General features: G+C 37.0%; 1 protein-coding gene across 3 annotated transcripts in view; it reads left to right on the top strand.

Annotated features, from left to right (window-relative positions):
* Window positions 1-22,796, top strand: part of CLDN16 (claudin 16) — a 74,245-nt gene extending 51,449 nt beyond the window's left edge. Inside the window, exons 2-6 of one of the 3 annotated variants that reach the window (XM_025425350.3) lie at window positions 1,154-1,366; window positions 13,099-13,201; window positions 17,043-17,207; window positions 19,897-20,088; window positions 20,839-22,796. In XM_025425350.3, coding sequence (XP_025281135.2) covers window positions 1,253-1,366; window positions 13,099-13,201; window positions 17,043-17,207; window positions 19,897-20,088; window positions 20,839-20,972 — 708 coding nt within the window. In that variant the 5' untranslated portion in view covers window positions 1,154-1,252 and the 3' untranslated portion in view covers window positions 20,973-22,796. Of the gene's footprint in view, window positions 1-901; window positions 1,367-13,098; window positions 13,202-17,042; window positions 17,208-19,896; window positions 20,089-20,838 lie in introns of those variants that run through there. The other 2 variants (XM_035710293.2, XM_049105789.1) reach the window with 2 other exon arrangements.

Genomic DNA, 22,796 nt, shown 5'->3' on the forward strand with positions numbered 1-22,796 from the left:
AATAAGACTATGCACTCAGATATAGGTAAAACTCCAGTTGCTGCTGCTGTATCAAAAACTTTTTTTTTTAATCCTTTCTCCTAGGGACGCCTGGATGGCTCAGTGGTTGAACATCTGCCTTCAGCTCAGGTCATGATCCTGGGGTCCCGGGATCGAGTCCTGCATGGGGCTCCCTGCATGGAGCCTGCTTCTCCCTCTGCTTATGTCTCTGCCTCACCCTGTGTGTCTCTCATGAATAAGTAAATAAAATCTTTTTTAAAAATATTTTTTTCTAATATAAGCAGGTGGATTTTTTTGAAATATATTCATTCAGTGGTCCATGGGAGAAAAATAATCCTATAGAGAATTCTTGGTCATGCTAATGTTTACCATTCAGCTACTTTTGTCAACTACTCTTCTAAATGATATACAGACACAATGTCAATTCTCACAAACAGCTCATGAAGATGGCATTAGTACCTCCAGTTTTACAGAGAGCAAAGCGCAGGTGCCCTCAGCCCCTCAGCTTCAGAGCCAGGCTTTCCACGCAGAGGTGAGTGGATGTGAATGCGGGTGGCTTCCCACTCTGCAGTGCCCAAAGGTCAGGAGCTGGGCTCCACCTGGGGCCAGGTACTGGAACCCCTTCAAGGGGCCGTCCTGTCCAGCACTGTGGAATGCAAACTCCCTGGAGCTACCACTTATTTAGCATAGTTGCACCAGTGGCCTGTCTGTCTAAGGTAGTCAACGCATATTAAAATGGTCCTCATAATAAAATAGCACGCAGTCAACCGTGTAGCCTCCTTACCGAGGAGGGAGGAGAATAACTCACTTTCCCTGGAGGGCTTGAGAAAGATCAGTTTACAGGCGTCAGCATGGGGTGTGACCCTTCTTCCTTCTCCCCATCTTGGCATTGCCACGTGCCCCAGGTGACCATCATCTCCCATCAGCCCTCAGTCTGGGCAGAACATGTTACCAGGGCTCCTTTTCTCCCCCACCCAGAACACACTCAGCCCTTTCTCTGCCCTGGCTTCTGATTGGAGGCTGGGTGCTTTGGATAATGACCTCCAGGACCCCTCCGAGGGTTACAGCCTGTTCGCATTACTCTCACTACAACTTAAGACGTCTGCAGTGGGGTGGGAGGAAAAGTAAAAGCCTGGTGTTTTCACATCCCCAGGTACCAGCAGCTCAGAAGACGGACAGCGTTCCAGCTACCTGAGGGGGCCCAGGGCTGACAGCTGCCCATGTGTCCCTTCCAGACAGGCTGCTCGCCAACATGAGAGGTCTTCTCCAGTACACCGCCTGCTTCTTTGCCTTTTTCTCTACTGGGTTCTTGGTCGTGGCCACCTGGACAGACTGTTGGATGGTGAATGCTGACGATTCCCTGGAGGTAAGAAGTCAACGCCTTCTTTCTCTGACCCAAGGCTGTGCAAAGTTTCTCTTAGTCCCACTGTCTCAGGAAATTTTATCAGGATTAATGAAAGAAATAATAGCCAACATGGATGGACTTTTCCTTACTACTTACTGAGTCTTACCTTAGCTCATTCCATCATCACAGCTGATCTATGAGGTAGGTGGTGGTGTTATCCCATTTTATAGATGAGGTAACTGAATAATCCCTCTATTTTCGTGAGGATAAGTTCACACAAGGGTAATTACATAACCCCTGCCACTGAGTCCCCCAGAAATTCATCTCTTCCACTGCTGCGTATACTAAATTGAATAACATTCCCGTGACATCCTTTCTGGCAACCAAACACTTTCTAATCTTGAGGAGAACATTATGAGTAACACGAGAGCCCTCTCTTAAGTGATAATTTAAGAAACTGAGTAATCAAACTCAAGGTATATCAAACTTACCCAATTACTGTGCAAGAGAAAACTATTATTTTTAAGGAGTCTCTGAGTAGGAACAAGTACTCTGAGGGAGGACAACTCTTTGCAGTGTGTCCTGAGGTACAGGGGGCGGATGTGGATTTACAAAACCCTCTCACATATAAGTTGTTCTTGGAAGTCAACTGTTAGGTAAGAAATGAGTGAGTGGTTCACATTTGAAGCATTTTATTTTTCTTACTGCAGAAGCTCAGAAGAAGCAATTTTGAAGTTTACAGTTATTTCTTGTGGCTCTAGGAATCTGAGAGAGGTAGAACTGAGTAAAAACATCCGATCTTCAAAATCAGCTCCTAAAAAAAAAAAAAAAGAAAAAGAAAAATAAAAAAAAAATAAAAAAAAATCAGCTCCTATTCATTAATAAGGCTCCAGAAAGTGTAGGTAAGAAAAAGAGACAATGTATCAGGAACTAAAAGACTATAGCAACCCAACTGGCTCTCTCATGTACATCCTGAGGGGAACACTTAGTTCTTACAAATGCTCTACTGTCACCGTTATGACTTAGGAAAGCTACCCAAGTGCTAGTTTATGTATTCTTCTCCTGATTTTATTTATTAGACTCTCAAGCTGGAGGCAGAAATGAAAAGTAATAACCTTTCCATTTTGCTGTGTATTATTTTTGCGTTTATTATTATTATTATTTTGGCCTTTAATTTTCCTCCGACTTCTACATGGCATTTCAAAACCAACAGAGTTAGTTATAAATACTTCTTTAGCACCAGAAAATTATGTTTCTCAAAATTGTGACAGAATTGAAATACTGCAAAGGATATCTGCTATATCTGAGTCCAGTGATGTATTTTATCTGGCTGTGCCTATAAATGGTGAATGAAAAAAGAACGCTCTTTGAACAGCGCTCAGAGAAAAGCACAGATAAAAATGTCTTTTGCCCTTAGCTCACCAGAATCGGGATTACCAGTAGTAGGAGATTAATTTCCAAATGTGCTGGGCTCCAGCAAAGTAGAAATCATTTTTTTTTTACAAATATGTAAAATCTTATCTAAAAGCACTATTAAAATATTTTCTAAAACAATTTGAAAATCTTTCTGCCTAAGCTGACAACATTACTAAGTTCACTAGATAAGAAATGGAAGTTTAGGAAGGGTCAGACCTTGCTGAGAGAGATTGAGAGTCCTGGCATTTAAAGCGCCTTCTTGCTTTGATTTCAGCATCCAACCAATTTGCCATCTGCTCTGTGCAAGAACATTGCTAGTTAAAATGAATGGAATGAGCAGCCCCGCTTATTCACCCCAAGTAAATCTTTGCTAACCTTGGACAATAGTTAGTATTTCTTAGCTTCTTTCTTATTTCTCATACTTGAAATGTATTACACAAACATTTCCCAAGAAGCCTCCACATTACAACAAAATCCCTGGGACAAATGAGATCTCTTGTCTCCAACAATCTCTTTATTTATTAATATTTTTAAAAGGACAGAGATCTCTCATAATTTCTCTGTCAGTTGGCCAGTATATAAAGGTGTATAATTATCCATAGATTTGGGGGTTCTGATACTCACTGTCTCAATTCTACTCTTCTTTCTCCTTGCTTCCTTCCTTATGGGTGTATCATCTTTGGTCCATATTAACAGCTCACTTTAAACCACTACTGGACAAGAGTTGATGCAACAAAAGTGCTTTAAAACACTTACCTATGGAGTATTTTTTTTAACCTCTGGAGTATTTAAACACAAAGCAGTATTATGAATTTTTAGCTTCGTTGGCTTTGTGAATCTTATAGGGGGATGTAGGCATCAGAGTTGGAAAATAGATTCTGCAGTTCAATTCAACATAACAAATATGAAATGTATGGATATAAAGAGTACTGTGCTGATCTTACCAGAGGAGGCAAAGATAAAGCTTGAGTGAGTCCTGTCTTCCAGGAGTAGGCATTTAGTGAAGAAAAAAGATACCCACGAAACTATAATGAAAGGCACAGGCCAGTTCATATTTGAGAAAGAAATGAACAATATGCCATCGGAGCAAAGAAGGTAGAATGATTATCTCTTGTTGCAGCAGGCCTCAGGGAGGAAAAGGCATTTGAGCAAAGCCTCCAGAAGACACAAAGGATTTCAAAAGGTAGAGATGGCAGCAGGGGATTTCCAGACCAGAGGACACATGGCAAACGTAGAGAATGAGAGAAGGTCAGGGCTTGTTAGAGGATTAAGGTGAATAAGCGGGGCCAAGAGACAGAAAGAGCTCAAATATTCTTTTGTCTTACTGGAGAATACTCAAAATTGTGTAACATATTATATTGCCTTCCTCATGCCTCCCTTGAAGAGAGAAGTCCTTTGCATGAAGTAAAAATGTTTGGAAAAAAAAGAAATGGCCTACAAATGGCACTGTGCACAACCCCAAACCAGGGACCAGTGGCTCTAAGTCCCCATTCTACTCCATCATCACTGATTTTTCTGTGTCTCTGGGAAAACCCACACGGTGGACAGAACTTGGGCTTTAAGATTAATCCAGGCCATGTTCACATCTTTCCTGTCTTCCTTCGTGCAAGCCCTGGCTCAGCCTTCAGGTCAGCTTCTTCAACTACAAAACAAAGCAAACTGCATTGTTTTAAAGTTGTTGTTTTTTTTTTTCCTCAGTCTTCACATTCTTTAACCCCAGGACTCCTTGGCTATGACTGTCACTTCAGGGTCACTGAAGAATCCATGGTGACCACAGCCTCTCCCCTCAAAACTTCCGCTAAGAACCTAGTGCGCACGTTCTCCATTTCTCCGTAACTTCATACACCCTTCCTTTCTTCCATCCTCCTTGTCTCCTTACGAATTTCTTCTTCCTGTCCTTCCCTTCATCTTCTTTTATCCCTTCCCTCCTTCCTTTTTGCCTTTTCCCTTCCCTCTCTCTTCCATCTCTTATGCTTTTCCTCTCATTCCTTTTCTTTCTGCTAGTCTTTCATTCATCTGTTTCCTTCCCTTTCTCTCTCTTTCCCTTTTCTTTCCTTTTTCTCTCCCTTCATTCCAGAAATACCATTTGATACCTCGGTCTCCCCTGTGCTGTGATGGGTACCAGTTAGGAAAGAAGATGCAAACTGGATCTACCTTAGGTTGCTCCCAGCTTACTGAGGGAGACAGACAAGAGAACTCATAGTTACAGTATGGTGTGGCAAGTGCCATCATAACAAATAACTCCAAGCAGCCAGCTTGCCCAATCTTGGCTAACGAGTAAAGGCAACTTGGAAGAAGAAATACCTAAATTGAGACTTGAAGACCAGATGAGGGAGGGAGAAGTAGCGAGTATTCCAAGCACAGGAAAGAGTATGGGCAATGATCCAGGTATGAGAGCAATATCTGTGGCTTTGGGCCATCTCAGCACGGTAAGAATTTCCAATGTAGGGAAGAGAATATAGGAGCTTGGTCATCAAAGGCTTTGTGCTCACGTAAAACAGATCTTACACAGTGGAGAAAGGTCCTTTGCTGTAAAGCATGCATGTGTTTCACATAGATTGGTTATTCTGGCTACTTGTGAGGTATGGTTAGAAAGGGTAAAATGAAGTGTAGGGAGACTAATTGGCAGGTCTTTGCCATAGAACAGAAAGGAAGCCACGGTGGTCTGGCCTATCAAGGCAGCAAGCATGGAGAGGCATGTAAAGATATAGGAAGCTCTAAAGAACTCTAATCAATAGGGTTGATGATTGCATGTGGGGAAAGGAGCTGATTCTAGGGAGAAGTCAGGGTGCAAATCCATTTTATTGTTTTTAGGCAATTGGAAGAATGGCAGAGTCACTTACCAAGAGAGTAAATGGAGAAAAACTAGTCTCTATACACAAGATATCAAGCAGCGATATGCCTGGACCACCTCACTATTTGGTCCTCATTTAGATTTTTATATAGCACCTCAAAGCGACTGGGAATACAAGGCTTTATGGTGAGGAAGTTTACAGGTTGGACTTGATGGTAGAGGACCTGAGATTAAATCCCACACTGCCAGGCAATACTTACATATATTTAAATTGCAGACATTTAAATTGCTATAAAGCACATTTCCTCTTCTGTAAAAGAATAATATGCACATCATAAGTGTCTTGTGAGGATTAAATGAGCTTGTGTACCTAAAGCATTTACCACAGTACCAGGCAAATACAAATCAGTCAATAAATGAGAGATACATTATTGTCTATTTGCAGTTTATTGTTTTGTTTTTGTTCTGGAGGAGGAGATGACATTTTGTATAATGTTCACTGAAGGGAGAGATATGAGATTTAAGTTCTATTCCTGTTTTCGCTATTGATTCTCTTGGAGAAATTTTGTTTACTTCGCTGAGCTGTGGTTTGCCCATTTTTTTTTACTTATGACTGCTTCCTTCTTGTTTAACCAGGGAATAAGGCAGACAATAGAGAGAAAATAGCATTAGTTATTCATTAAATACATTTCAAAAAGAAAAAGAAATCATGAATAAATAATATTATTAATATGAACTAAATTGGAAGTTACATAATTCTTCATTAAGGATACTGAAATAAAAAATAGTTTCTTCACAAAGTTACTGGTCTTTCAGTTATCAGAAGGAAAGAATGTTTTCACAAGATTAATCCATTTTTCAGTTAATCTTGTGTTAATTATTTACTGAGAACTTGTTATATACCAAACACTATTATGATTAGAATTTTATTATCTTAAATGAAAGTGTCTTATACTTGGATTTATTTTATTCCCATAATCATGTTCTCTCCTGGGATTTCTAATCACATTAATGATGCTACAGTTGCTTCAGAAATGAAATAAGTATAAAAATTATTATACCTAGCACGTAGTCTGCTTGTTCATATACTAGTGTTACCTTCTAATTCATTGCAGACTCCTTCAGCACACACCTGTGACAACAATATTGTCGCAAATATTCTCTTGTTCATCTCATGATCTCCTACTGCACATAGCACCAACTTCCAAATCATGGGAACTCATGATTCACATGAATTTATTGGGCACTTATTAAGATACTTGGCATATCTATGAAAATAATGAATAAGTGAGTGAATTATAACGTGAGGTGATCTTTGGAAATCACACACTGAGCCATAAGTGAGAAGTATCTCAGTAGGGAGACTACCACCTTTTCCTAGGCAAGATTTCTTATCTTACTACAATTTAAACTTCAAGATATAGGTTTGGTTCCTCTTTTTAATAACATGGGACTAAAAATCTAATTCTCTGGGATGTATAATAAGGTTGGCGAAGAGGGTATTCTGGTCCAGAGAATATAGCTTTTTTGCCTGGTGTTTCACATAAAGATGAGAATGAAGAAAGGGAGAGAGAAAAAAGTGAATTGATATTTTATTGTCATGCACTCAATGTGTATTGTGATATGTCACAACTGATGTGGCAGTCATTGCAAAGTTGTGGTACTATGCTTTCATAAGCATTCTAAAATGATTAAACATGTGGCTTAAAGAAGTTAAGCAAGAAATGTTAAATCTGAAATCTTTAGTAGTTCAAATATATAAATTAGGTAATATAACCATGAAGGCCACAAAAGTTATTATTCTATCTACTAAGAATGCATTATATCATTCTTGCCATTTATACCTTTAGCCAGTTTTCCACAAGTAAGTAAATAGAGCTAAACCAAATGTATGTTAGCAGATAAATTCATGGCATCTAAATGGAGAAGAACGGAAAGGTAACACCTAATATGTTTATCTTAATTTTGCTTCCTTATCCTTATAAATACCTTTTTTGTATTTTTTTAGCCCAGTATAGTAAACAGAATAATATAAATTATTCAAATAAAACTTCATAATCCTAATCCAAAAAATTCAAATGCATTGCATGTTAAAATCAAAATTGTTTTAAGTCTTAGTATTAAAACATGCTATTTACTATAGTATTATTACAACTTTTGTATCTTAATACATATACTTAATTAGATACTGAAAACAGGTAAGTTGTATTGTCAGTGTTCAAGTACATTAGCACAAGAATGGTAAGGTGATGTGAAAAGTATAAATTCCTATAATATGTGTATGCAAGGTGGTTTTTAAAACAATACATCTTCATGATTTACTCTTCTTTTGATTTATGAACACTTCCTCCTATATGTATTGTATTTACATATACATCACACTGCATAGGCATTTATAATCTAATGCATATTGACAAAGAAAATCTTATTTGATAGTGGTCAGTCCACAATAAATATTTGCTAAGCGTATTGTGTACGTGTGTGTGTGTGTGTGTGTGTGTGTGTGTGTGTGTGTATTTTTTCCTCACATGTAGCTGGAGAAAAATAAATGCCAATGAATTAAAGTATTTTTAAGTTTCTCTAATTCTCAAAAGATATATAAAATACTTGGAGGCAAGACAAACACATCCAGAACTAGAGGAAACAAGACAAGGTAGGCAAAATTGTGTGTTGCTGCTTGTAGACATTTCCTGAATGATAAGGAAAGAAAAATTAGCAAAGACTGGAGTAGAGAGGCCTTAATGGAATACTCCTAAAGAGATCAGTGTAAGAAATCCCAGGATTAAGGAAATAAATTAAGATACTATAAATTCAATGGGGAAGAGTCATGGTCAATACAGTTTCCTAAGGCTTTTTCTGAGTGGTATCCTGCTCAGCCTGAGTCCTATGGGAAACACTTCCCAGAGCCACTTGTGTAGATAGGGTCCAGGCTGACACCAAATCAGTATAAACTCTGGAGTCTAAGTCATAGTTCTTTGACTCCCAGATTCAGCTGTTTTGTTTATCTGGTCAAGTTAAAAGTGCATATTAAGCATCAACTATGCATAGAGTGTATCAGTAACCATTATCTATGCCAGAGTTCAAATAAAAGTTAATATGTGTGGATTTGAAAACTTGATCAATTTTTTTTCTCAATAAATATCTATTGAGTATCTACTATGTTTCAAGAAGAAGACTCTGTAAGCTCCTTGAAAGCAAGGTGCCATACCTGTCTTGGTCATTGCTGTATCCCAGAATTTCGCTAGTTTGTTGACTGATACATGACAGGCATTCAATGAATAAACTTTGAGAGATGACAAGAGACAGACTTGGGAGATAGATGTACATAAAGGCACATAAAAATAATAATGCAATATTGTAAATGCTATAGACGATGGACAAATTATGGAATGATCTAAAAAGAAATTAACTCCAGCTGGAGAAACTGTGAGAATGTCATGGAAGAAGGAGTATCTGTGAAGTGAGACTTGAATGATGGGTAGGAATTTTATTATAAACCAGGAGCAGAAAATGTACAGTCTGTTAGGAGCACAAAATGAACCCGAAAGTCAACATCCATGAGAGAGGCAGACTGGGTTGGGGGGTGAGGAACCCATCAGCAGAAGCCCCACCTCATGGGAGCAGTCACTCAGCTGATGCTACTTATTGATACATGGCATTGAGGAGTCTAGGTGGCCAGAATGACCAAGTTTCCAACAGAAGCCAGAAATCTGGACTGTTCTGTAAGATCTCTATGTTTTATTATTTCAATTAATTAATATTAGGAGATTTATGCTGGCCTCATGTTTGTGACTTGTACTTTTATTGTTACATCTTGGATAAACTAAGTTCTCCCCATTAAAGAGTTAATCTGCTCTTCACTTCAGGATTAATAGATATTCATTGAAATAATTCCTCTTGTATCATTATCTACATTTATTAGTATATAAATTGCATGTTAAAAGAGTAAGCTTAAATTTGGCATCTTCTATTTTGAATGACCCTGTAAGATAAGAATTATTAGTTAACATTTTGCATTTTTGCCCTTTAAGAAAGGTTAACCATAATATTTTAAGCCTCAGTCTGCTTTTTAAACAGAACTTTGTCTTAAAACTTTTCAGAATTTAGATTTACTTGCCTTTTAGGAAGTTCTTTAATAAGCCGTTGTATAACATAGGGATCAGTAAGTGAAGATTATATGTTAGACAAGGAGGGGCTTTCCAAAATATGACAAATAACATAAAATCTTTTAACCTTGTGTTTTGTGCACAAAGGCACCTTTAAGGGTGTCTCCAGTAAGTGCTATATTAACACAGAAGTTTAGTTAATTACAGCCACTATTCTCACGTACCTTAACCAAGTGTGAATACCAAGCAATCTCATAGTGTGCCCCTGAGCATTAATACCTAATGAAATTGGATTCCTTGTTTCCTCTAATGAGCTCATTGCTTTTCTAAATATGGTCATTGCAGGTAAATGATCAATAGCCTTGAAAATGACACCACTGTTGGATTATTTTGCCAAGAGACTCTTTTTCAGTGTAAAATGAGTATTCTCACATCTATATCTCAGGTTCCTTCCTAAGTAAGCTCATGTATAACAAGAAATACCACAATGGGCTTGTTTGTTTGTTTGTTTTAGTGGCTATTAGCAGGAACTATGGACAATCACTGTCTGATTGTAGAATGGTGACTTCGAATCCACACAACCTAGCTCGAGTTGGAACAAACCGGATGCAGTATGTTCCTGTTAATTGAGAGACTGAATGGCAATAAGCTATGAGAAGGTCTGTTTTCTATAATAGTTCGCACCAATAATCTCTACTGTATTTATTTCCTAGGGCTGCCATAACAAATTACCAAAATTTGGTGGCTTAACACCAGAAAAAATTATTCTTTTGAAGTTCTGGAGGCCTGAGGTTTGAAATCAAGGTCTTGACAGGCCACACTCCTTCTGAAGGTTCTATGGGAGAATCCATCCCTTGCGTCTTCCAGCTTCTGGTGGCCATTGGCATTCCTTGATTTATGGCCACATCACTTCAATCTCTGCCTCTGTGGTCACATCACCTTCTGCTCTACGTGTCTTTCACCAAGACACTTGTCTTCAGATTTTGGGCCCACCTTAGTAATCCAAGGTCTCCTTAGCTCAAGATCCTTAGCTTTATAACATATGCAAAGTCCCTTTTTCTAAATAAGGTCACATCCATAGGTTCTGGGGCTTAGGACATGGACATCTTTTGAGGGGCCATCATTCAACCCATTATGTCTACCTTTTTTGTTATATTACTGTTAGTCATGTTGAACACAGACACTACTGAGGTTGTTATGATATTCAAGTACTTTACTAAGATCATTTATGAGCAAATCATTTATATCATGTGTTTGTAGTTTTAAATTCTTCTAACTTGGGATCCCTGGGTGGCGCAGCGGTTTAGCGCCTGCCTTTGGCCCAGGGCGCAATCCTGGAGACCCGGGATCTAATCCCACGTCGGGCTCCTGGTGCATGGAGCCTGCTTCTCCCTCTGCCTGTGTCTCTGCCTCTCTCTCTCTCTCTCTGTGACTATCATAAATAAATAATAAATAAATAAATAAATAAATAAATAAATAAATAAATAAATAAATTCTTCTAACTCTCCTTGCACCATCTCCTTTATACCAATACGACTGAGGCTCAAAAAAGGTAAGATCTTGCCCAAGGATACAACACACCTAATAATAAGTATCAACTTAGATTTAAAGTCTGTACTTTTTTAACGTAGCTTAAATCACATCTAACTTGAGATGTCCACGTCCTTATTTAGAAACTGATAAGAAATTGATAAGTCAGATTTCACAAGGTAGACCTTCTCAGTTAAATTTTTGGTCCCTGTGAGTCCTTAGGCAGATAATATTCCCAAATTCCAAACATCCCTTCATATGTGACCTTAGGAAGAGTAAGCCAAAGTGAGGCTCTGCAGACTAGTAGCCACACGATGATATTAAAGTTAGGGCTTAACACATCCCTCAAAGCTGTCTTCCAATTTCCAATGCTAGCCTGAAATGGATTTAGAATTTTTTTTAAGTGGGTTTTAAGTATCCTGCAGTGCCACACAGACTGCTGTATTGGAGTCCTATCTCCTCCACTTACTCACTATGCTTTCTTGGGTTTATCACTTACCTTTCCCAAGTCTCATTCTCCTTATTTGTAAGATAACTGATAATAATTGATATCTCACAGGATCCTTTAAGAAATAACTGAGAGTATAATATCCTTAAATAGTAACTGCTTCATAGTATAGACTTGATGTAGATTTTTAAAATTATTACCAATTAGGAATATTTTATATGTAAAGTGATAATGGAAGCACAACTTTGAAATTTGTGGTGGAGTGGCAAGTGGTACAGTTGTATTTGGCTCACAACAAAGCTTCGAGGCAGAATGTGGGGCAGAGCGTTTCAAAGCACAAATATTCCCAGATATGGTTTGCTTTTGCAGATCAAAGTGTTTTATGTTCCTTCCTTTCTTCTTCACACCAGTTATGATCTCCCAGCTTTTTCATTTCTCTTCCCGCTTTGTTTATTCTTTCTTTAAGGAAAAATTTAAGTTTTTATTTTCCAAGATAATTCTTGGTTAAATTTTACTAAACTATTCCCAGAATTCCTAGGTAATGTGAATCTGTAATTGAGTCAAGACAAACAGTCATATTAGCTCTGCTCCATATGCATGAGCTGTGTCAAGAATATTTGAAACTATTTTCTGTTGGCATGTTTACAGTTTTAAGAAATCTATTGTGACTTGCAGCTTATAGAAAAAGTAGGGAAAGGCTCAGGTCACTGGTATCTTTTAACTCTAGGTGGACTCTTAGAATCACCTGCACAGAGTTTCTAAGGAAGAATGGTTTACAGCCATCAGGTTGAGTGAAGTTAAGGCTCAGTTTGCTCCTATCCATATCATAGCTTAAATCCTTGTAGTGTGTCAGTGGGGCAAGGAGGAAGAAGTTGTGCATCTTTAGATTTCATGTATTGTTTTCCTTAGTTGTAGCTTTCTTTGGCAATTATTGTGAGTTCATGAACCTCGTATATAATAACAGTTTTCTTCATGGAATTCATTGTTTATGATGGGCAAAAATTAATGTACATTCTTAACAGACTCAGGATGTCAACAGTTATCATCCATTGTTACGTGATTTTTTTTATGTTTTTCTCTTTTTTGATGATCAAATATCAGCACAGGAAAGCAAAATGAATTGCCTCTATGCAAAACTATGACTCCATGATGGAACCAGCCATAAGCATTTGCATATACGTAATTGTGATTTTACCTATGTTAGGTACCACTCCTTCCTACCCCCTGCCCCCCATCAGGAAGTGAATTCATTTCCTGGTGGAGAAAGCCTTCAGTTGTTAGTGCTTAAGGGAAAATACTCTAAAATGCATTGTGTTTGTTGCAAATGAAATTCTGGTCACGCTTACAACCACTGTACTTTACTATCAAAAGCACAACAGTCAAAGATTTCCTTTGATCGAGGGGAATTGAAGTGTGTCTGCGTTGAGTTGTTTCACACAGTGTCTTCTCCAACATCTAGGTGAGCACAAAATGCCGAGGCCTCTGGTGGGAGTGTGTCACGAATGCTTTTGATGGGATTCGCACCTGTGATGAGTACGATTCTATACTTGCCGAACACCCCCGTATGTATACCTTAGATGACACCTTGCCAGGGAGGGGCTACCAAGCAACGCTGAACTTGGATTTCCATTGTGTGTTTTTGTTTTGTTTTGTTTTAAGGATTTTACTTATTTGAGAGAGAGAGAGATAGCAAGAGATAGCATGAGCAGAGGGGAGAGGGAGAAGCCGACTCCCCACTGAGCTGGGAGCCCCAGGTGGGCTCGACCTCAGGACCCCAGGATCATGACCTGAGCTGAAGGCAGACAACTGACTGAGCCACCCAGGCACCCCTGTGTGTGCTTTTTCTACATTACTATTGTCAAGTTGTGTCTAATTTTAAATATGTTTCCATTAGAAATTTATTTTGGAAATGTGAATTGAAACATTTTGAGCTCATTTTATCATGTTCCATGTATTTATACATTCCTTCAGGGTAAAAATATAATTTATTCATCTCTGCTCCCCCAAAGAGCCTGGAAAAGCATCTTACACACCGTAGACTTAAACATTTTTTAAATTGAAATGAATTCTTCAGGGTGCTGTGATTCAAGGATTAGAATCGACAGATTAGACGAAAAGTATTTCAGAGATGTCTTTTAGCTGTGATGTAAGTCAAATAGATTTACAGTAATTCAACTGGAGGTTTGCTGAGAAAGAGAGAAGGTGGAAGTAGACGGGCAGAGGCAGACAGAAAAACACATGGAGATAGGTAGGCAAAGACAGACACACGGACAGGGATTAGGGAATGAAGAAAATCTGTGTAGGTGATGACACATGGTTTGCAGGGATGGTAAAGCCAGCTCCTTCATCTTCCTGACCTTTAGGCTTAAATTTTAGAGGTGTTAGCAAGGCCCACGTTTCCATGAATAAAGAGATTTCATAGATTAAAAAAAAGTTATTATTGATTCTCTCAGTTTTTCTCCATAGCATTTATTTATTTATTTAGAACATCCAATCATGCCAAGAAATACCAGTTCTGTTGTTAAAGCTAATTGGTTTTGGTCTCTTTCAAAGCCGATGATGGGGTGCAGTAGGGAACAGCAACTTCTTTTCTCAAGATAGATGAAAAGCAAACCCTCGGAATGTGACTTTTCCCCTGGACAGCTATTTCAGTCCAGGGATAAGCACTTAAAAGGAGCGGTGGTCTAAAACATCCGCTATTCAGGATTTGAGTGTTTTTTTAACTTAATTCCTAAGGCCCATAATTCATTTTTTTAAGGCCTCTTAATTCGTTCTCTTTTTCCCTCCTTATGCTAACCTAATTCTACCTACAAAGAAGCATGATTTGGTCAGTAGGAATGTAAATTTATGTGGACACTAGACTATTCCAGAAATGTAGTATGATGATGAGAGTGGAGGAAAAAAAAGATAAAATACTTCAAACTTCTAAATACTGTTATGTACATTTATGCAAGAATAACAGAAAATCACCCAGAAGCTTACTGCACAGAGAAAATTACTGTTTATATTTTAATATTTCTTTTTAAATCATTTGCCTATATGGTCTCACATTTTAAAATCTATTCTTACCTATTAATTTCAAACACTATCCTAAAGATTCATTACTTTTATTTTAAAAATTCTATCCTATGTTTAGGGACAACAGAGATGAAAATGCATTCTTAGAAAATGACATAATTATACCAAGTTAGCATATTACTTATGACATTTTATTTTTAGTCTTTGATATCTTTTATAGAATCACAATTAGATAACCTTTTCCATGGTCCTATAGACCCACAATTAGATAACCTTTTCCATGGTCCTGTAGACCTAGGGTATACAGACTCAGACAATTTTTTTTAGGACTCTTGTTGAATAACCCCTCCCCAAATCAGAATATTTAACATTATTCTAGAAGCCAGATCTCAGATAATTCCCAGTAAGAAATTCCCAGAAAGAAATTCCTGACTGGTTAGCATTAGCCATCTCCCTGCAGAGCTGCCGTCTTGGATCTGGGCTGGACATGGGGCTGATTGGATGATGCCATAGGCTTGACTCCAGGGGTCCTACAGAGCATCAGAAATCATACTCTGGGGGTCCCTGGATGGCTCAGTCAGTTAAAGGTTGGATCCTTGGCATAGGCTCAGGTCTTGATCTCAGGGTGGTGGGACTGAGCCTCAAATTAAGCTCTGAGCCCAGCGAGGAGTCTGTTCAAGTTTCTCTATCCCTCTTCTTCTGCCTTCCCTCATTCTCTCTCTCTCTCAAACAAATAAATAAATAAATCTTAAAAAAAAAAAATCACACTCCATGTGGTAGCGAGGGTTGGAGAGGAGAAAACCAGGGCCATGATATTAAGGCATCCCATTCAGGTGGAAATTCTGGCCTTGTTTGACACAGGTTCCAAAAGGGGACTTAAAAATATTTAAGGAAGGCATTCCAAATTGAGAGACTTCTTGGCTTGGGCTGCTGAGTTGGAGACCCGCTTGAATATGTTACTTGAGTTTCAAGAAGATTGTTGAAGTGTGAAAACTGATACCACTTAGTTACACATTTTTCTCCTTCCTGAATTTTGAGAAAAATGGACGTCAGATTTGGCCTAAATTAGAAAGTTAGGTCTAAGTATTTTGAAATAATGCCACATTTTAAGATCTTAAATAATCACCTATTGATTAGGTAGAATGTGGGGTGCTGGGTGGCTCAGTCAGGTAAGTGATCAACTCTTGATCTCAACTCAGGTCTTGATCTAGGGTTGTGAGTTCAAGCCCCATGTTGGGCTCTACACTGGGCATGAAGCCTACTTAAAAAAAAAAAATCAGAAGCTGATTTTATGCATTGATTTACTCTCTTAAATGGATTATAGAAGTGCTTTTTTATTTAAATAAATTGGCCACATTTTACAAGCAAACTATTACTAAATAAGCCCTAAATGTATCTCACCATTGAGGAAAAATTATTTAAAATACAAGGAGACCCCAATCACTATGAAAATAAAACAAAGAAAATACTGTATCATTAGGTGGCTAAAATAAAAGTAGCATTGACATCAGATAATTAACCCTCCATTTGAAACAAAATTTTCCTATTTTTAATTTAACATAACTGGAATTCATAGCTCAAGAGGTTTCATAGTTGAGAATGCTTCCACTGCAGAGAGTGATTGTTACTATTCCATTTTGTTTACCTGATATCTTCTTCCTTGGACCTTCTACCATATATTCCCATATGGCTATAGTTTTCAGTTTTGCTCAGTTGACAGTGCAAGGTTAAAGGGTTAATATGGAATGTTGGCCAAGACTCATCACCTAAGCAATGAAAGAGAATATGATCTGGTTTCTGCACATAGTTTTCTACTATATAACAGAAGTTCCTTCTCCTTCTAAAAACCTGCTAATGGCTCCCACCAGCCTGAATTGGCAAGTGACATCTCGAAATATTTTATCCTACTCCTCGATACCAAATTTTAACCAGTTATAATAAATATATTTTTTCAATAGAACTTCAAACAAATGTAGTGATTGTTAAGTTCTTAAATGTTTATTGGGGTAAGTTCTGCAGAATAGATACTCCACTTTCAATTCAATATTCACCTATAATACTTGTGAACAAGATTTATTCCCAAACAGACAACAGACAAGGAAACAGTTACTTAGTCCTCACTATATGCCAGGCATTTTCCTGGGGCGGGGGGGGGGGCATCAAGACTAAGTAATAATTCGTGCTTAAACAAATAATCATATCAATAATCTTCTCATGATATTTTTGCATTTTATGAAAACATTCCACATTCACACAAATTTGAAGTCTAATTCTTTCAGTGGGCATATATTAATATGTGTGAGTATCTGTTTTGGGGTGTACCTCTGTACCTTAACATGTTTCCTTCCTCTGACCATGATGTAACCACATGCCCTGATCTTCCAGTGAAGCTGGTGGTAACTCGGGCATTGATGATTACTGCAGATATTCTAGCTGGATTTGGATTCATCACCCTGCTTCTTGGTCTTGACTGTGTGAAATTCCTCCCTGATGAGCCATACATCAAAGTCCGCATCTGCTTTGTTGCTGGAACCATGTTACTAATAGCAGGTACTCTCTGCACTAGTGATGGGGGTAGGGATGCTCATCCGTGATCTTGAGATGAAGAGAAGGGTGTTTGTTGTCAAAAAGTTCATTTTAGGAACATATGTGACTTGTTTTTCTAGTTTGAAGGACCAAAGAGCACATCCACCAACCTTACTTTCTTCAGCTGTGGAATCAGATAATTGATTTTTGATAATATCCCAGATCAAAGTTTATTAAGTCCTCAAACTACTTTTTAAAAAATTATGTAATGCTTTAAAATTTTCAAATAATTTATTTTTTTATTATTCACGAAGTCCCAAAGTAAGTCCCAAACCACCACTTCCTTACTTGTACCCACTCCCACCACTTCTTTTTAACAATGAACTAAATAGTGCCAAGTCCTATGTGAGACTTTTCTCATGTGCCAAGCCATTTATTTGATCATAAATGTAACAATAAGCAGATTATCTCCCTACTTAAGAACTAGATGGATAAATGGAGTCCTGAAGGCTAATAAATCAAGCATGACTAATAAACAGTCAAAAAGCACTTTACATGGTGTTTATTGATGAAAGAGCAAAAGTGATATTTCATGCAGGTCTGTCATTAAACTCACTTTAGTCTTCCTCTGTCACAACATGATGTCTTCTTAGGATCTTAATGCAAGTTGGGAAAAAAATACACTGTTGAAGCACTCAAAGTGCAGGAAGATAAAAAACCAATGAGCATACCCCCTCAGAGAAAAAAAAACAACTTTTTTTTTTCTTGATGGTAGCAACCAAAAATTAGCAAAGCAAATGTAACTGGGAACTTCATCAGGCAGTACAAGATGAAGAGATAAAGGTTTTAGATCAAAAGTGCTTGTAGGGGTACCTGGCTGACGCAGTCGGTAGAGCATGTGATCTTGACCTTGAAGTGGTGAGTTGGAGCCCTACCTTGGTGTTAGAATTTACTTAAAAAAATAAAAACAAACACTTGGAGATAAATGTGTGATATGTGAGCTTAGGCCAAGTTACTTAACTGGTCTCCTTTTCTTGATCTGCAAAATAAGGTGAAGCCCTAGTAATAAAATCTACTCAAATGCTGTCATGAAGATCCAGTGTGGGTAGAGTAAGCCCATAGCAGAGAGCCTAACCCATCACGCACTCAAAACTAGGGGACTTCCTGAAGTTTTACACACACACAGAGTCAAGGCCTGATGATCCTTAGGCTGTATTAAAAAGTCACAAGAACTTAGTAAGTTTTCCTTTTTAAGACGTTTATTCCCATGTCCAGCCTAGTGATAACATTTTGTATGTATTACTGTGTCTTATTGAACAAATTTAAACACCATGTAATGCTATACATTTTTGCTCCAGAATACTTTGGAATATCACCAGATTCACCATTTTTGATAAAAAACAACAACAACAAAATAAACTAAATTAAAAACAAAAACCAAGAAACAATGAGTTGCTGGGAAAAAAAATCCCTGCAGGAATGGATTAAGAAATGACAAAAGTAAATTTCCAGAGATGGCCAAAGGCTTGGAACCATCATTTGAAATTAGTATGCCTTATATATTTATATAAAATAATAATTTTATGTATAAAATACTAAAGCCATCTTAAACTTATAGATTACAATATTATAAAAAATATGTAGCAATTTATACCCTGTTACCTGAAGGTTATAGGTTCACGATCTGGTCCTTCTTAAACTTCTTGCATTAAACAATTGGGAAAAGAATGCAATGAAATGCTGAACACCATTTTCACATAATTTGTCCCAGAGTTCCTCACCTTTTTTCCTTGCCTCTAAGCAATGACGTGCAGTTTATATGTTTAAATGTGAAAGGACTCTATTGGTATCATTTCAAGCCAGTCAAATTGACAGATGGACTAAATTTCTTAATTTACTCTTACATGGTATGAGGGTGGTAGATAAGAATTTATTTTTTTATTTTTATTTTTTAAAGATTTTATTTATTTATTCATGAGAGACACAGAGAGAGGCAGAGATACAGGCAGAGGGAGAAACTGGCTCCCTGCAGGGCCTAAGATCATGCCCTGGGCCAAAGGCTCTACTGCTGAGCCACCCAGGAGTCCCAAGAATTTATTTTAAAATAAAGACAGTTTTTACTCCATTTATTTGTTTTTTGACCCAAACACACTAAAGCTATTGACTTCAAAAACATAGTTTCCTTATGGGAGCTGATTATGTAGCTAATACAGCTTTAACTGTGGGTCTAGGTGGGAGGGGGGGGGGCAAAGCATCAATAGAATATTCTTAAAGATATGTGTTTTTAATTAGAAAATCAGTAGAGAATGAACATATGCTGTGTATTATGTGTCTTCGATTTAGTGTTCTTTCCTTTTTTCTTTTGTTTTTCATATTTTGTTTTATACAGCACTTAAAATTTGGAAAGAGGAAAATTAAAGAAAACCACAGTGATCATTTTATGTTCAAACAAACAGAGAAACACTGCATTGTTTACTCTGTATATAAACTGATACATAGTTTGGAATAAATACACAATAGGAAGCAAAAGGAAGACATAGAAGAGGTATACAAAATCTGAGTTGTCAAAAAAAAAAAATTGAGTTGTCCTTGAATCCATCGCATCACTATTATCCCTCTAAATTATGCCATGCATTTTGGGTAGCAGCTATATCTCTTTGAATTTAAATTTGAAAAGGCCTGCATTATTTTTAGCAACTTTCCTTTCTTTCAGGTGCCCCGGGAATCATTGGTTCAGTGTGGTATGCGGTTGATGTTTATGTGGAACGTTCTTCTTTGGTTTTGCACAATATATTTCTTGGCATCCAATATAAATTTGGTTGGTCTTGTTGGCTTGGAATGGCTGGGTCTCTGGGTTGCTTTTTGGCTGGTGCTGTCCTGACATGCTGCTTATACCTCTTCAAAGGTAAGAACAAAATAAAATAGCATACTTCCTTGCCTCCTGTAACAATCTGCCCAGCCTTGTGGAAACATCTTACTAGCACAAAATAATGTTGCAATACTTGATCCCTACCTATTAAATAAATGACACATTAAAAATTTCTGTTGTTCAAGAACAACTGATTTGCAATATTTAAGCCTTATTACCTTGTTAGTGTTATATTGGGAGAAAAAAACAAACAAACCCACAGTTATAGCTCTATCCATTCTAAATATATGATGATTTCAATGTGTTCATGATTTCATATATATATATATGATTTATATATATATATCTTCATTCAATCTACTAAATTTGTACCTAGAGTTAAATATATAGACTGAAATCCAAGTCAAATATTTGTTGTTAAAAATGTAATGTGTAATTATTGGGTTTTTAAAAATATAACTTAAAAAGCAAGAGAATCCATCTCTTCATTAGAAAGAAAAGAAGAAAAGAAGGAAAGAAAGGAAAAAAGGAACAAAGGGATGAAGGAAAAGAGATACAAAGAAATAAAGAGAGAAAGAATAGGAAATTACCTAAGTTTTCAATCTAAAAATAACTTTCGAGTTGAAAATCTCAGATTTTCTTCTAGGGTTCTTCTTAGAAGATTCCTTCTTAGAATATTTATATTCTTGCCTCTTTATGAGAAGAATGTGTAAAATGACATTTTCTCCCCAAAGTTTGCTGAGTCTTAATTATTTTTATATCACTACATTTATCTCTTTCCAACAGATGTTGGACTTGAGAGGAATTATCCATATTCCATGAGGAAAGCCTATTCAACAGCAGCTGCTTCCATGGCCAAGTCATATGCAGCCCCTCGAACAGAGACCGCCAAAATGTATGCTGTGGACACGAGGGTGTAAAGTGCCACTAGTCACTCTGCATGTATGTTACTGAAATCATCAATCAATGCTCAATATGCTCGGGTTAATCCAGGAACATTTATTTAGACCTCATGTTTGTTCACCTAAATTAATTGCTCAGCTTAATCAAGAAGTTTGATTCTGGTATCACTGCTACTTTTCTGTTATTCTTATATGCCCCCCTCCTTTCTACCCTCCTGTTGCACATGCCCACACACACTTTCCCTGTATTTTCAGATAAGGTTGCTAGGATATACCAATGTTTGTTTGTGATTTCCATACTGCTCTTAGAGATTGTGACATGGTGATATTCAAGTAAAATGACACTTTAAGACTAGAAAGCAACCTTTGAAAGAGGCCGGAGATTCTAATCTTTAAAGGAATTGACAGTCTCTTAGCTCCTTCGCTGGCTTTTTGATTCATTCTTTGTGTTCTCATTCGAGTGAGTTATTTGCTAACTTGGAAAAAGATGATTCTTCCAAATTTAAACTGGTATATCAAACCCTACCATTACTCTGACTCTATTAAAATAGAAAAAAATAAAGTAACAGTTTCATATACCAGCCACTGGTGGAACCTAACGATAAGAAGTTTCTTCCCCTCCACACTTAGAATGTCAAAAGTCACTGCTAAATTAATACCAGAGCAGTGGTGGCTTTCTTTCTCATTAACGACATAAGAGATCTGTGTATTATTTTATCATTGCTGTAAACTTGCCTATATATTGCCAAGTTGTTAGACTTCTGCAGCAATAGCTAAACTAGGAAGTTCATTCAATTCATTTATTGATTGGACATTCAAAAATGTTTCAAGAATGCACCATATTAGAATTCATTGATTCAGGTGTCCTCACACCACTGGATCCTCAGCACCCAGCAAAATATCTGACAGATGTTAACGTTTGACAAATAGTTTTTGATTGGAAGAAATAAAGGCTCACAACTCTTTACTGAAAATAGGATCAATTTTTCTCATAAAATGTGTACTTTTTAGAAAAAAATAGAACTATATGTTTAATTATACACTTAAAAAATCAGTGAATGATTGCTAATGGAGATTTTAGTCATATTCATAATGTAATCATCTTAAATTTTTAAATGATAGGGTTTTTTAAAAGTTACATAATTTAATCTCGGGTTTTCTGATTTCTTGTAAATCACATGAATAGCATAAATACTCCTGCAGTACCTTAACAGACTATCCACTGAACTAGAAATTAGTTCTTTGGAAAATAGAGATTTAGTTGTGACTTTCCAAAGACCCCCAAAGAAGTGTTTTAAAATTAGAGTTAAAATCATGTGAAAATGAGATGAGGAAAGCCTAATATGTGTATTTATTTTGTTGAGAATGGTGTTCATGACTTCACATGGTATTTGTCTACCAGTATTCTCAGGAGAAATTCTAATCGGATCTTAGAATTAAAAGTAACTGATTCACTTTTATTTCATGGATATTACTAACCATGTAATTGATATTTAAAAAATTATTTGTAGATCATGTTTACTTGTTATACTGGTATTATTTAATGTAGCTTAAAACCTCTTTTGTATTGTTCTTTTTTCACAACCTTGGTTTTTAACATTTTTATTTCCACTTTTATGATATGTTGTCTGTCATATTTTATATATTCTAATTAGTCTCTTGAAATTATTGGGAAAAGCAGGGTAAAATTAATGAAATAACTCACTAGATTTTAGAGATATAAATTTTCCTTCCTTTAAGACTTCTTTTGTATGAGGAAATATTTCAGAGGATTCTGGTGATAACTGACATCGTGAATGTTTTGAAATTTTTCTCAATAAAAATGTTCCGTATATCCTGGGA

This window comes from Canis lupus, chromosome 34 (genome assembly GCF_003254725.2).
Source record: "Canis lupus dingo isolate Sandy chromosome 34, ASM325472v2, whole genome shotgun sequence".
Classification (NCBI taxonomy): domain Eukaryota; kingdom Metazoa; phylum Chordata; class Mammalia; order Carnivora; family Canidae; genus Canis; species Canis lupus.